This window comes from Thunnus thynnus, chromosome 11 (assembly GCF_963924715.1).
Source record: "Thunnus thynnus chromosome 11, fThuThy2.1, whole genome shotgun sequence".
Lineage (NCBI taxonomy): Eukaryota > Metazoa > Chordata > Actinopteri > Scombriformes > Scombridae > Thunnus > Thunnus thynnus.
In genome coordinates this window covers 21,144,921-21,161,488 of record NC_089527.1, presented here as the reverse complement: position 1 = coordinate 21,161,488, position 16,568 = coordinate 21,144,921, and the positions used below count along the sequence as shown (strand labels likewise).

At 36.6% G+C, this 16,568-nt stretch overlaps 1 protein-coding gene across 1 annotated transcript; it reads left to right on the top strand.

Moving 5' to 3' along the window:
• Window positions 1–868: 868 nt before the first annotated feature.
• On the top strand, window positions 869–16,568 carry si:ch211-214p13.3 (nectin-3-like protein). The gene is made up of 8 exons (XM_067603741.1): window positions 869–1,083; window positions 7,560–7,901; window positions 8,060–8,362; window positions 10,802–10,892; window positions 11,847–12,001; window positions 13,204–13,303; window positions 13,427–13,533; window positions 13,830–16,568. Coding segments are annotated over exons 1-8 (1,233 nt in total). The 5' UTR covers window positions 869–950; the 3' UTR covers window positions 13,832–16,568.

Genomic DNA, 16,568 nt, shown 5'->3' with positions numbered 1-16,568 from the left:
AGTTTCCTCTTCAGTCGGGGGGAGAGGTAAGAAGAACTTCACACAGTCATGTTTTTATGCTTTTCTTTTTCCTTTCTGCACTGAACTTTATTTTTACTTTCTGTCTCTATAGGTGGTCTCTCCTCAACTGCAGGGTGCTGTGGACCATAGGACAAATAACAAGCAGAGGAGTCAGTACTTGGAGAAGCTCAATTCAATCTATGGTCTCTACTGAGCTGATATTTAAATGAAAGTCACAACTTTTAGAACAACCCCATTTTTCCAGTTTTTATTAATAGTTTAATGTCTTAATGTACTCTGAGATTAAAACATAGAACAAATAAACTAGAGTTAAAAACAAGAAATGACGAAAACCTTTTGCTTAACATTTTCTTGAATAGTAGGTGAACAATCAATAAATGTAATATACTGTATATATTTAAATTTGAACAAATCTCAAGACTTTTGTGTTGATTTTTTTTTTCATTTGGGAAGAAAGAAAGAAAGAAAGAACTCATTTACTGTGATATCTGTGAAATGAAGTCATTTAAATTGTCCAGCAGGTGTTGATAAAGTCAAGTGCATTAAATTAAAGCCCCAATCCATTATTGGTGCACATCACTAATTTTGTCCAGTTGCAAAGGGAAAATTTATTATCTCACTACATTTATTAGGCAGCTATAGTTACTATTAACTTTTTATGTTAAGTTTTCATCCAAAACATATGATCAGTTTATGATGTGTTTTAGAGAAAATTACCCAACAGTAAATTAAACAGTTAATATTGAATCCGTTGTAAATACCGAAATAATGAGTTTCAATTTCCCCGGTGCAACCCAACCTTAAGAAATGTGTCATTTTCACTGTGCTAAAAACTTTAAATATGTGTCTGAGGAAGAGGAGAAGGAGGAGTTTAAACCAAAATGGCGAATTGACGTTGCATCTATGAGCTGTATAAGTGGACTGGATGGATGGAGACATATTCTTTGTTCCTGTCCTTCTCCGGGACTTCATATTACGACAACTTATCAGCATGTTATGCCTTAATGAGCTGCAATTTGCTGTTCGTGATATCTGCATCAATCCTGGTCAGAGATACACAGGGTATGTATGCTGGCGTAGCATGAAATATGTGTCGCGTTGCTGATTCATCTGTCCACGTTTTGGGAGGGTGTTTAAATATATTGTCTGTCTGGATTCGCAGCAGTTTTCTTCATAGCTTTATTCACAAAGGATATACAGAGCAAGTTGGGGAAAACAAGGGGAGAGGGGGGGGGAGATACAGAGCAAGTTGGGGAAAACGAGAGAGAGAGAGAGAGAGAGAGAGAGAGAGAGAATATACAGAGCAAATTGGGGAAAACAAGAACAAAGAGAGAGAGAGAGCGAGAGAGAGATAACAAGGGGATTTTTACAAAGACACAAAAGCCACACAACATAACTGCACAGAAAATCATTATTTTACATACATTTCAGAATAATAACAACGGAGACATACAGTTTCATGGCTTCTTTTGTTTAGCTTGACACATGTCAGGAAGTCAAGTGGGTCTCTAATTTAAAGTTATTCATGAAGTGGGGGAAGCTCTGTAAAGTATCTTTCATTTACACATGTTAACATGATATCTACCCTTTTAATACTATTAATTATTGAAAAACAGGGATATCTCTGATATTAAGAACTTTCTTTCTTTACAACAGAGAGGTACAACAATTGTCACACAAAAACAGTAAAAACAAAAAACAAACTTTTTACAAGCCAGATGAGTCCATTCAGTACATTTAAGTACATTTATTGTAAGACATTTTAGAGTTCAAATAAAATTAACTTCCTTTAAAAGATTGAAAGTCTTCCTAGCTTTTTTGTTCTTCAGATCTTCGATTAAGGTACCATACTGCTTGAGTTCAACAATAAACCCGTGAAAGCAGGGTCTGGACACAAGCATATTCTACTGTATATTTAGGCTATATCTTTCCAACATTTCCTTTTACAGGGTAAATCTGATATAACTTTATTACTAATGCAGTAGTTAATCACCCATAATAGATGACCAAAAGAATTTTGAGGTGTTAACACAGCTCAAAACATTTCTGATGTGTCTGTTTCTGCATGGTTTATTGAGAATAGCTCCAATAAAAATGTGCTCAGAGCTAATAATGTTAGTCTCTGTGAGATTACAATTCCTTAAAACTGAAGAAAACCTGAGGGAACTGCTTAAAAAACAATACAGTGTTTCTCCTATAGCTGTACAGGCCAGGCCTAAAAAATCTTTTTCTTAATGCCAAAAATAAGGTCAAATATGAGGTCATTCAACCCGCTTAACCTAAAAGTATTAATGGAATCCAAGATCTCAAGAGCGCCTTGTTCTCTACTGCCTCAAATAACTTCTTTTTTAAGTTGATGTTTTTTTCCTTCTCCAAATACAGCCTAATCTAACATCTAATCCATCTCTTTGATTACATTTTTTGGGACATAGAGCAACAATGACTGATCTAGTCAGATTTCTTCCGTTTTTGATAACAGAATCTTACCATATATAGAAATATCTTTCATTAACCACAAATTCAGTTTCTTGTTTTTTCAATAATAGGGTCAAAAATTCAGCTTACATCATTGTTACAAATTCTTACAAACAACAGTGCCTAAGTATGTCAGCTTTCTTTAATTAGGATCCCATAACGATCTGTGTCATGGACTCTTTGTTCTCTTGGCTACTCTTCTGTTTCTGTTCTGTCCAGTCCTTTTGGTCATATGGTTTTGCTCATTTATGATTTGAGTTGTATCTTCGAAGGACTGCCTTGCATTATTGGTTAGCTTATGGTGTTGTGTACTTGGATTTATATTCATGTTTATTGTTGGATGGATTAATGTATGCTGGGTTGTATTTTGAGTATTGTGTTTTTTGAGGGGTTATTCCATCAACGCAGCTAAAGAAAGCTGTGCTTACTTGAAAAAGCCTGGCCAGAATTAACTGAATCAACAGAATCAACTTTCACTTGAGGCTCAAGCCGTTCCACTAAAGCAGCTTAGCCGTGTCTAGTCAACGCTAACTCTAGCCAGGCTTGAATAAGCTTGCACCGTGCGTGTGCAGAGTACACAAGCAGCCCAGAACAGTTGATTGTCGTAAAGAAGATACTATGTCACAAAAAGAAGGGAACACTAGAGCGATGCTCTTCTCAGCAGCAGAACAAACCCTGCTGATGAAACTATATGAAGAATATAATGGAGTCATCACCAAAAAGGGCAATACTGCTGCAATTAACAAAGCAAAGGAGATGACTTGTCAAAAAATTGCTGACAGATTAAAAGGATAAATTATACATAGCCATGTAGGAAGCTAATGATAGCCTCAAGGATAGAGGAACGAACTTGTGTCCAGGTGGTTGACGGTTTGATCCCTCAGACCGGCAGTATGAATATGAACATTCAGATCACTGACTGTGGCTATATTATCAGAAGCTAGATAATATCAGATGTAGGCTATGTAAAAATTATGGTGTAGGCAACTCAGGAGAACAAACTTACTAGCTACATAATCAGCTACTCTTTGACACATTTGCTCTTTTGTAGGATGTCTGTTTGACTTACAAGCATCATTCAAAGTTAAAAATTAAGAAGCTGTAGTTGGAGATGAAGAACCTGGAGAAGGATATAAGTACAGTGGAAGCTGCTTATATTGATCATGTATGTCTGGGTCAAATATCACTATGAGCTAATAATTGTTACAACCGATTTTTTTCTTCATTTCTCATGCAGAATACCGTCTAATTGACATTTGTATATTTATTAGCCTACATGAATATAAAGTAATGAAACAGACAGCTTCACTATTTACTCAATTTTACAGACTGTTTCAGAATACAGTACAGCTGTTTCAAACACGTCTGACTTTTGCCAATGACAAGTTCATCCTTTCCTTAGATTTCTTTCCCTCCTTTTATTGTCATAAGCTTCATGGTGACTCAGCCGCTTATCATCGGAGTAAAATACAAAATATAGAATAACCGTAGTTTTAAAATGTTTTTCCATATGTTGTCATGTATGAAGAGACAAAAAATGAACACTGTAAGTGGACAAAACAATGCTGCCACACTTTTATTTCTTACATTATAAATGCTAAGCTTTTAAATAAACGGGTTCACTCCAAAACAAAGGTGACCATGAATAAAAAGGGTGATTAACTGAAATAGGTATTTTTGTAAAGGTCTCTCACAGTTCTTCCATCTTAATTCCCTGAACACGGTCAAAAGTTCAAGTTCAGAGACAAAAGTAATCCAAATAGGAAAAGACATTTATGTGTAGTCTGTAGCCCCCCCAATGCCACTCACAAAAATAGAAACCACACAAATGGACCAACAAACAACAAGTCACAAAAACAAAACTATTTTTTATGTTGTAGTGAGGAGGGTGAATTGAGGAGTCTCACAGCCTGAGGAAAGAAGTTACTCTGTAGTCTGGTGGTACGACAGTGGGTACTTCTGTATTTTTTGCCAGATGGCAGCAGGGTGAACAGGCTGTGGTTGGGGTGGGTATTGTCTACTAGTATCCTTTGGGCTCTATGCATGCTTGTCACCTCACCGATATCATTGATGCTCAGTAGATTGGAATTTTGCCTTCTTAAGTTTCCTTAAGAAGTACAGTTGTTTCTGAACTTTTTTTTTTTACTGGGGTGGAGATGTGTGATGTCCATGACAGGTTCTCTGTGATGCTGATACTCAAGAACTTAAAACTGTTCACCTGCTCCACCTCAGCTTCACTGATGTAGACAGGGGTGTGTGTCTTTGCCTCCAGAGTGCTAAGTTTTCTAATCACTTTTATGGGGGAGATTGTATTAAATGCTGAGCTGAAAGCAACAAACAGCATTCTGATGTAGGTGTTGTTATTTTCAAGGTGTGCGAAAACTGAGTGGAGGACAGTGGAGATGGCATCCTCTGTGGATTTGTTGGTTCTGTATACAAACTGGTGAGGGTCCGGGCTGTCTGGGATGTTGTCTTTGATGTGCTTGAGAATCAGTTTTCAAAGCACTTCATCAGAATAGGTGTGAGTGCTACAGGGCGGTAGTTGTTTAGACTAGACATAGACGCAAACTTTTTCAGCACAGGGATGATGGTGGCTGTCTTGAAGCAGGTGGGAGCACTCTACTGTGACCGTGATATGTTAAAAATGTCAGTAATAACATCAACTAGCTGGTTGGCACATGTTTTTAGTACACCTGCCCTGCATCAAGCCGTTAGCCCCGCCCTGCTTCCTTTGTTGCATTCGAGTCCACCTGCTCCGCATTTCATGACAATCTGTTCAATTATAAGTTTTAATTGGTAATAAGATATTTATCCATATTCATCTTCAAACCCCGAAACCCTAACACTTCTCCACTGCATTTATTCTTATGAAAGGTGACTTTTAAAATAATCTACTTTGAATAATAATTTGTGTCTGATATAGTTTTTCCACAAAAACATTATTTCTTAAAATAACATCTACTCATTATTCCTAATCCTGAATCTATATATATTTAATATAAGTTGAACTGTTGGAGACAAGATGTCTCCTACTTCACTGTAAAGTCAGTTCTCAGTGTTTGTGCACTGGAGGCTTAAAGTTGCCACATCACACATGTGAAAGTTGGATATTAAACCAGCCAAAATAGTTTTTGATGTTCTAAATACTGTTCGTGGACCCACCCCTTAGATTTTCAGTGAACACAGAGAAACTTTCCACTGTCAGCGGATGAAAGTGAAAACAAGATCACTAGAAATGAGCCAGAAATTAATATGTGATTGTAACTAGAAATTCTTATTTCTAACATTTATTCTTCTGAGGGTTTTTCTATCTCCAAATATCCAAGAATCCCATTCGTACACGTATGTAAGTTCACAGTCAGTAGTAGTATTCCTTGGAGGCCATCAATCTGTATTCTTGTCACAAAACGGTATTAAAAATCACCTTATTATATTACTTAAGTCGAAGGATAAACTAAATAGAGGAGGGACTTTTGCCTCAATATTTTGGACAATGCAGAGTTACTAAACTTATTGTTGGTATATTGAAGTCCTCTTCCACTCAAAAATGTTTTCTTCTTGTTCCCTCAGTTGGATGTTTGAGCTTATCTGTTCAGAATGATGTTTGTGCAGAGTTTGACACTGTTTCCACATTCATCTATTTTCCACTTACTCTTGATGTTTGTCATCAATCTGGTTCAGATGTACAAATTTGTTAATTCTTGAGTCTTTTGTTTTCTTTTTACAAGTTTGGTACATTCAGAACAGTGTGTTTCATTAAGAGCTTGATTTGTCAGTTAGTGTATTATCTAAACTGTAAAAAAAAAAAAAAAAGCTTGTGTTGTACATAATTTTAAATTGTTTAGCAATTTTGTTTGTGCTCTTCTGTTTTTCTCAACCATTTTTGAAGCCAATTCTGGTCCAATATTCAACTTGTGCAAGTGTGATGTGGAAACTTGAAGCCTCCAGTGCGCAAACACTAAGAATGAACTTTTTATTATAGGAAAAGTAGGAGACATCTTGTGTCCAGCAGTTAAACTTCTGAAATGAAATATATTTATAGATTCTGAATTTTTAATGAGGGAGAAGGAGTAGATGTAATTTTAAGGATTTTAACATAGTAATTATACTTCTTTTGTGGAAAAAATATCAGACACACATTTGTGCTACAAGCAGAGTGTTTCTGTATGTCTTAATAACTGTCTGGAGGGGATCTTTAATCAGAATAAATTGACTGTGATTTATATCTACAACTAAAATAATCCATCTCCAAGACATTTTCACTGTGTAATATTTGACCTCTAAATGTATCCTTTAAAATAGCGAACCCTGCTGTCAGATTACTGCCATTGGAAAACCATATCATCAGATTCATCTGTTGAACATGCATGAGTTTCCTGAATAAAATGAAAATCAGCATCTTTGCAATATAAAAGAGCTTTTCTCTTAAGTGGCTCACATGCTGTATACCTCTGACATTTATAGAAAAGACTTACAGACATACACAAACAAACATACAGAACAAAGAGGAAAAAAATACTTGTTTAGAGTCAACTCAACCTTTTTCTATAGGCTATGGGATTCTGCGCAGTTTTAAGGCTGCAACTAACAATAATTTTCATTATCGCTTAATCTGCCAATTATTTTTTCAGTTAACTGATTAAAAATTAGTGAAAAAATGCCAAGAGTCCAAAGAGAGTCTTTAAATGTCCTGTTTTATTCAAACATAAGTCCAAAACCCAAAGATTTCAGTTTACAATGATATATGACAACAAAAAGCAGGAAATCCTCTAATCTGAGAAGCTAAAACCAGAGAATGACTGGCATTTTTCACTATTTTTGCTTGAAAAAGAACTGAAACAATGTATTACCAAAATGGTTGCTGATTGTTTTTCTGTCATCTGTTCAGAAAAAGGCAAGCACTTGTGTTGGTGGAAGTGTGTTTTTTCAGGCACCAGTGAGAAGAACTAGTAAGTCTAGCTCAGGTCTGTTCTGTTCAGGCCTGGTGTGAATGTTTGCATCCATGTTTGTTTTTATGTATGTTTGTGATCTGATTGCCTGATAAGATTTTATGTACCTTACAGGTGTCAAGGTGACTGGAGGAGAAATAACTGTGGTGCAAGGAGAGACAGCTATCTTACCCTGCAAACTCACTGACACAAAGGAAAGCCTGACACAGATTTCCTGGCAGAAGAATACCAGAGGAAAACCACAAATTGATAATTTTTTTACAATCACTGACACAGGTATACCACGTTTTTACAATGGAAAGGATGATCGATTTCAATTTGTTGGGAGCATTACTGACTTCAATGGATCTATCCAGTTATCCGATGTCTCACTCTCGGATGAAGGTGTTTACACATGCATCTTCACTTTGTTCCCCAGTGGAAATTACAAGACAGAGATACATCTAAACCTTCTTGGTATGACAAAACTTTGTGTTAAAATGATCTGTATTTTGTGTGTGTGTGTGTGTGTGTGTGTGAGAGAGAGAGAGAGAGAGAGAGGGAGAAAGAGAGAATGTCTTGTTTTTATCTTCTTGCTTGCATGTTGACTTAATTATGTACGTTAACTCCCCTAGTGCCTCCCATCACAAGCTTGAAGGACAATCGTCCTACCTTGGGTAATCAAGAGGTTTCCCTTGTTACCTGCATGGCTGCAGGGTCTCGGCCTCCTGCAGAGGTGAAGTGGCAAATTGATACTCTGACAGAAAAGGTGAAGCCAATAACCAACTCTACCCACCATGACAACGGTACGACCACCACAGTCAGCTCGCTGTTTGGGGTACCCACCAGAGAAATCAACCAGCATTCAGTCCAGTGTGTCGTCACCAGTGTAGCCCTGTCGAAAGAAAAGATCCTGCCCTTCATCATACAGGTCTACTGTGGGTATACACTTACTTCCCTAAACCAGTTTCTCATGTAGTTTATTTTTCTTGTTGATTTTTTTTTTTTTTTTTTTTTTTTTTTTTTCATCCTCAAGGTGACGTATTGTGCACATTTCCAGGTCAATAATTATGCTGGGAGAAACCTCTTTCCCAGTGATTTAGGGGGGGGACTAGTCAAATAGTCTGATTTAGATGAGCTCAGGAAGAAGTTGATCTTACCTTTCAAGGAACACCTTGGTCATCCTCTCGCTTTGTTGTTGCAATGGATTTTGTAATTCAGTTTTGTCAAATTCCTTGTAACCTTTTCCTTTTCCAATAGCCTTACATGTGATTTTCATACAATTATTAATTATAATCATTTTTAAACATTGTCCGTTGTTCAGATATGATTGTTTCTCAACATTTCTTTAGACAAAAACACACAAGTATCAAGGATCCATGTGTGCCAAAAAATTCATTGACTGCCTTGTACAATACATTTGTCTGTTTCTTTAGGTGATCTACTCTTAAGGCTGCTAAACAGCTATTGGTGTGAATTCCCTTTGTGACTGTGACATCATCCCTTGTGTTACTCTCCATTGCTGTTGCTTCATGTTTCAACAAACATGAAGAAATCAGCTAGAAAAAAGACAAAGGGCACAGTCAGGCCAGAAAGAGGCAGAGCAAAATGCCATCTCAGGTCAAAGTTATAGGCAGTATCAGAAGCTAGCTAGTTCTCCAGCTACTAGCTTACTGTCTTGTGATCTTTCAGTAGCAGACCTTCCCATGGGGCTTTAGCACTGGACTTTTAGTTGTACCAAAGTTCACTTGAAACTCTTGGTAATCTCTTGAATTCACCCAATTGTGAAAACGCCTTAAGACAAGAGAGAGAATCTTTTAAAGGTGCAGTGTGTAGAATTTAGTGGCATCTAGCAAAATGAACTTGGCAGGAATGGAATAAAATATTCATTAGTATGTTTTAATTAGAGTATAATCACCTGAAAATCAATTGTTTTCAAACATTGTCTTTTTGTTACCTTAGAATGAGCCCTTTATATCCACATAGGGAGCGGGTCCCCTTCCACGGAGACCAGCATGTTGCAACACCATGTTTCTACAGTAGCCCATAATGGACAAACCAAACAGTGGCTCTAGAGAGGGCCTTTCATTTTATTTGCGAGTTTCACTGCCACCGTAGGTTCTCCTACACACTTTGAAGGGGAGTAGGAGGGGGAGGGTTTTTTGTTGTTTTTTTTTGCAATCTGCAACCTCACCGCTGAATGCCACTTAATCCTACACACTGTACCTTTGTTATTTCAGGGTTTAAATAACTGACTACTTAGTGACTTGAGTTGAGGACACACCTGCACACATACTGTAGTACATGCACAGTATTCCAGTTAAGAGAGTGTCAATCAGTCATATTATATGATCTTTGCTTGGACATAGTTATACATACTCCTGTATTACACACATAATTCATATGCAGCATAATGAGCAATTCACTACATAAATGGCAGCCAGAAGTTTCAGTTAATGACATATGACAGCCCCCAATATAGAGTCAGCTTACAGACTGCTGTCTGCATAAGTGTTCAGTGCATTGTGAGCAGTGCGTTTATTTCAGTTAGATGCATACATAGGATGTCAGTGTGACAGACCTTTAAAAATAGATTGGATGTTTAAAGATCCCCTCCATACAATTATTAAGACATATCAAGATGCGCTGCTTGGTACAACAATGTGTGTCTGTCCTTAGGAGTTAAACAACTTCTGTATGTCATTAAAAACACGATTTTCAGGGTTTGTGTTACTCCTTGAAGGTTTACAAATACTATTAAACTGTGAAACAAAAAATAATTATTTTGCTATTCTTCATGAAAAGAGTACACTAACCCCAAACCACAAATTTCTTTAAATAGACAATGTTTTGATTGCAGGTGTGACCTTTTCTTTTTCCAATAACCTTAAAGAACAGGTTTACAATTTGGAGCCTTTTTATTACACTGCTAATCTACAGACATCTGGTCTCTAGCTTCTAGTGACTGTGTGGGAGAGTCCCACATCACTCAGTGAACACGCCTCAATTTCTCCTGCCAGCTCTATAAAGGGACTATTGTAGACAGAACATTCTCTGCAGGTCAAAGAATAACGGACAATGCAGTACTGCCTGTCTGTTGTCGGTTAGTAAAACATTCCTGTGTGATGAGTGCTGAGAAACAGCCTTATTTATAAAAAGACAACAGCAATCTTTCAAATGCAGCAAATCCAGTCTAAACAAGCAGACAGCTGGTATATTTAAAGGCCTTTGTGTATTGTAAACATTTGTAAATTTGAGAAATGCATCTCAGAAAGACCTCTGTAATGTCCAGTACTGAGCAGGGTAGAGATGAAAATTAAAAACCTTGTTCAGGGTGAGTCATAATATAGCTCATCCTCTCTCCCTGTTTCTCACAGTCTCACCCATGGAAGTGAGTATCAGTGGATCAGATAACTCATTTCAATGTGTAACTGAAGCCAACCCTCCCGCCAACTTTACCTGGAGCAGGTGAGGTAGTTTTTTTAACAAACAGGTAATATATAACCTTGACACCTTGTTTTGTTTGTCATTCTCACGGACTTTGAACAAAGGTGAAAGAGTCTTGCTGTTTGTTCTCTGAGTTTGAATTGTATATTCTGAAATTGAAATTTGGTTGGACAAAACAGAGAGGAGGAAAAAAAAAATTTTTTATCACATAGAGCTTTAAAGAATAGATTCGCTGCTTTGCAACTCAGACCTTGTTAAAATGTTTTTCATTTTAATTTTCAATTCTATAATTGATGATGACCTCGTCTTTGCTCGGGGGGCCCAGAAGTTCACAGTCTAGTCTGACAAGTCTCATGTATTCTACCAATAAAAATGATGTTAATCCTGCCTTTCATGACGTGTTGTTAACTTGAGTGTAACTGTTACTAATAGAAACAAATCCGTGAAAATCCAACATAAATGACAATATATGTTTTTGCTCGCTCCCGAGTGCCTTGCCTCTCTTCCACAAAACCATACAACTAGAAACACAATGTTAGAGATCTTTTATGTATTATGAGAAGTGGAAAAAGACATCACCTGCAATAGTGAGCACCAAGATGTTGACTACAGCTTATTTAATGGCCACAGGTGTCACTAATGAGAAGGAATTTCTGATTCCTACATACGGAACTTTAAATAAACAAATAAAATAAAATGTAAGAAGCTGAAACAAGGGAATTTAATAATTAGTTATCAAAATAGCTGCCGACTAATTTTCTGTCGATCAACTAATCATTGCAGCTCTAATTCTAATAGGGTCTGAGTTAGAAATTAGCAAACTTAGAAACACAAATTAAGAACCAACAATTGAGATTCATTTGACTTTTGGCACAGCTCTGTACAGTTTTAGCAAAAATTATAGCATTTTTTCTGCCTCATGGCTGTAAGTCTTAAATTAGCTTTACATTCCATGCTGAGCTTTGTTTGTTTCAGATCTGATGGGTCATGGCCTCAGTCTGCTGTCAGAGCAGAGGGTGCAGTGCTTCACCTCTCGAGCATGACCTCTGACCTGAATGGCGAGTACCAATGCGAGGCATCTAATTCATATGGAAGAAAACATGGTCGCCTTTATTTGCATGTGATTTCAGGTGAGGTCAGGTTTGATTTGACTGTGGGGGTTTTGTCAAATTGTGTTTTTTGCATTCATTCTTGTTCTGTGTTTTTGAATTTGAGTCTGTTGTGGTTTTGTTTGATGAAAAGCTCGGACATGAAGTAGGAAGTCAGAGCAGATTGTTCATGCCCACTTGAACACCTCCCTGTGAACGTATTCTAGCTATGCCCAACTGAGAGGGCAACCAAGGACAGACCTACAGTTGCCAAAAGTGGGATAAAATTTCTCCCAGAGGATTTCTATCTATTTACACCTGCCCACACTCCACCCAATGCACTACGGGGAAAATATATAAATATAGTAAATATGATAACAACACTTCATATAAAGTGGAAAAAAAGAACACATTATTCTTATTAGTAAAGGATGTAAATATCAGTAAATGAAAAATTGGGTTATTATGCTTTTCCAATAACAAGAGATTATAATTATTAAAGGAATGGTTTGACATTTTTAAGAAATATGCTTATTCGTTTTCTTGCCAAAAGTTAGATAAGAAGGATACCACTTTCTTGTCTGTAAGCTAAATATGAAACAGAAATGTAAAAACAACATGTTGTGGTTTTAGGGGGAATTCTGTACTGTAACTATTTCTTGCCCGAGTGCAGTAAAGCTTCGTTTAAACGTCTGCATTAAGGGGTTATGCCGTATTTATGCTGAGGTTATGCGTGCTTGTGTTTTCTCCCATAAATACCTGATACCGGTAAAGAATGTTAGTTAAGACAACATTAAGGAAGAAACTGAAGAAAGAGTCATTAATCATTTCACTGCAAAGCCTCTGCTCACCATGACCACCACTCCGTGTGAATGAATGAACAGAACAAGGCCATTAAACCTCCTGGAGTTTTGTTGTTACTGTGAGATTGTCTGGCAACCAACAAAAACCTCTGGGCTGCTTATTACTGATACCTCTTTGACATAAATGGAGTCATGTAAAAGTCTTTCCATATCATGAAATTCCCCTTAATAGCATCACAAACTAAAGCCACCAAAATGACCTTGAGATCGAGTCAATACCTCTCTGACACAGTGTAAACAAAAACTGAATAAGCTAAGATTGGAGGGCTGTTGTATTGGACTGTATTAGATTTAGCTAGACGCACCAAATAAACAGGCAATGTACAATATATTATACCAGTATTATAGCATTCTTCTCTCTTCTGTCCTGTCTCCCTACAGGAGGATGCAGTGCTTGTTGGACCTTATTTGTTTTGCTTATCCTGATTGGAGCTGCTGCTGCTGCAGTGTGGTACTTTTATAAATCTGGGAAATTTTGGAGGTACTGAGTACAGTAGCACTTTACTTCAGTGTAATATACAGTAATACTGCTAAATAAACAAGCATATGCATATGTATATATGTAAGTCTTTTGTTGTATATTAATTGGTGGTTCATAATCAAGGACAACGGACAGGCAGGCAGTCCCAACAACTTCAGGTTCACCTGATGGGGCTCGTGGAGCAGGAGAGACAGTGGATCTACGTACACAAGCGGAGGCAAAAGAAACATGTATATTAAATTTGTTATAATGCTTTATGGCTCTTTTAAATTTCCATCAAAGTAAAATCTTTGTGCCTTTAAAACTTTGTCTCTTTTTTTTGTTTTGATATTATGTCTATCTGCTTATCTTTTCTGTTTTAGTATTTGTTTAGAGTATTACACGTTTTGTCAGTTTTGTCATTTCTACATTTTTAAATTGAGTTTAAAAAATATTTTCTTTCAGTAATCCGTAGATACCTTGAAACTCATCACAGACTCATTTGAAATTGAATGTTAACTAAATATATTGAATTGTCTCCTTTTAGAGATCTCTGTGACAACCATGGAAGCAACTGGATGGAGAACAGTTGGACTGCAGGAATTTAACTGGCTCCGTCATTAACATTCCTGTTAACAGATGCAACAGAGCAGATGCTGTGTATTTATTTATATCAGTTTCCCTGGAGTCTTACTACTACTAGCAAGCTTGGGTTTGCTTTTGGGGGTTGTGGGTTTGCTACTGTCTTGGTGCAATCACGCATCAACTGCTGTTCACATACTGATTTGGCAAACTGTCAAAAGAGCTCGAAATCTCTTTGGCTGCTTATCACCAATGGCTCCAGCAGTAGGCAGATAAGCTCTGGACATATTTTCCACAAAGTGTGACTTCATTATGACTGAATTTAGCATGAGAAGAAATAAAATCACTCTTAAAGGGGCCGACGCTACTACAGTACTCAATCCAAAAGGCAGCATACAGCAAACCAAGAATGAAAACTACTAACTATAAACCTGCGTCTGTATGTTTTGAACATACTCTACAATATTAATTTTTTATGCTGTCAGAATGTGGCTTTTTCCGAAACCGTATCACACTGAACCCTGTGCTACGATGTTCAAACTGAAAGCTTAAATTTTAAAGAGGAAGTTGAAAATGGCAATGGAAATAAGAAAAGAGAAATATAATAAATAAAACAAATACAAATATGAAACTCAAAATGGGAGGTGGAAAAGCTTAAATGGGAATACTTAAATTAAAAGCTTAAATAGAAGAAAATAAATCAATATTTTTTTGCATTTGCACTTTACCATTTGCCATTTTAAATTTCATCTTTTCTATTTTCCATTAGGCATTTACCATTTCACATTTGTCATTTGGCTTTTCAAGCTGTATGTAAATTAAACGGCTGGGCAGCAGAGGCACTTTAATCCTCTGTTAGACTTAGCAGTTAAGACGGTTGGTGGGAAAACATATACAGAGCTTATCTACAGGAAGTTGGAGCTGTTGGTGATAAAGCAGCCAAAGACCTTTCGAGCGCTCTTTAGTTTGACAAGCAAGGTTGTGACAACATCCATTCCTGTTTTGGTCCGTCTTTTGAACAGCAGTAGATGTATGTTTGTACCAATCACACACTAACTTTGTCTCTTTTAATTTTCTATTTTGACTTTTAATTATAATTATGACCAAAAATATCCTCCATAGTACAAGACCACCTTTAACTATGACCTCTATAAAAAACACATAATTGTCCATTCATGATCATATCCTATATTTGGTTGCCAAGAGAGTTCAAAGCGGTACAGACATATTTGTTGAATGTGTTTCTTGTTATACGCATCTGCAGCTTTTTGTCATGATGTTTTAAAGTGGAGAAGATCTTATCTTAAAAGTGTTTTCTTGAGTTGATATGTGTATGTGCTTTATCACTTATCAAATGTCGTTACTTGTTTTACTTGTTTGTAATATTAGTGTTTGGAAAACGCAGTGTGGAACAGGCTTTATCTTTTTGGCATCAGTGTTACACAACCGCTGTGCTTTGAACTCTATAGTTATGTGTGTACCCATGAAAGAAGTGAGCAAAAACAGCATTACAGGACGTATCCATATTCTTTTAAGGTCATAATGAAGTTATATGTTGCAAACTCTGCAAAATAGATTACTCTGTAATGTTAACTGTTTCACTGCATCTCCATGCACGACAACATCCTGTTGACCTGCATGTAAACCACTTTGCAGACTGATCTGAGAAAGAAACAAGCATCCAGGTACACAGTAGACTTGTGCATTTTTAGACCACAGCTTATTGTTAGTGCAGTACATTCAATTTATTTGTGAGTTTTAGAGCTGGGTCATGCTGAAACAATGCTTTGAGCTTGATGCTAACGTTAATATGCCAACATGGTAACAATAACAATGTTAACATGCCCGTAAACACAAAGTACAAAGTGGTCAACAAACCGACATTGTCCATCTAATAATTGTTTAGACCATTGGCTCTCAACTAAAAATATCAACCTTCTGGTGGAAAAAATAGGAAATCTTTGGGGACCACTTAAGTTATCAGGATACATTATCTGGGTACCAAGAATATCAAAACCAAACTACTGAACTACTACTAAAACTTGAGACCTGCTGGTTGCCCTAGATGAAAAGCTATTAGGATTCACCCTTTGGGGACCTTGAACATCTGCACTAAAATTTAATGGCAATCAAGCCAATAGTTGTTGAGACATCCCACACATAAACAAAAATGCCAATTTAATGGTGACATTACAGGAAAATTTTTTTTGTCAAATTTTGGTTTTACTTATCTATAGATATGTATTTATACGACACTGAAATCTTTGTTTAGTGTTCTCCAGTCACTCTGGGCTGGAGGTAGGCTACAGTTTCTCTTGGAATAATCTTCTTCAGTCAATATCAACAAAGCAGGACAGTAAACACACCCAACCTGGTTCAAACATGGTTTACATAATAAGAATAATGACTAATAATAATGATGGTCTTTTATTATATGTTTGCTTTATAGTGAAATTATGCTGTAATTTTTGGGATTTTGTTATGTTTCTTTCTAGTTTTTAGGGGTTTGACAACAGTTAGTGAACTTTCGTGTTTGGCTTGAATTTATTTACTCACTTTTTTTTGTGCGTGTGCCTTTTTGACTTAAAACATTTCCACCGTGTGTTCTTTAATTATCTCCCTTGTTGCTAGACAAAATGTGTTGTTTGTTACTTGCGTCGTCTGTATTATAATTACATCCAGATAAACATTACAAATGCCTCAG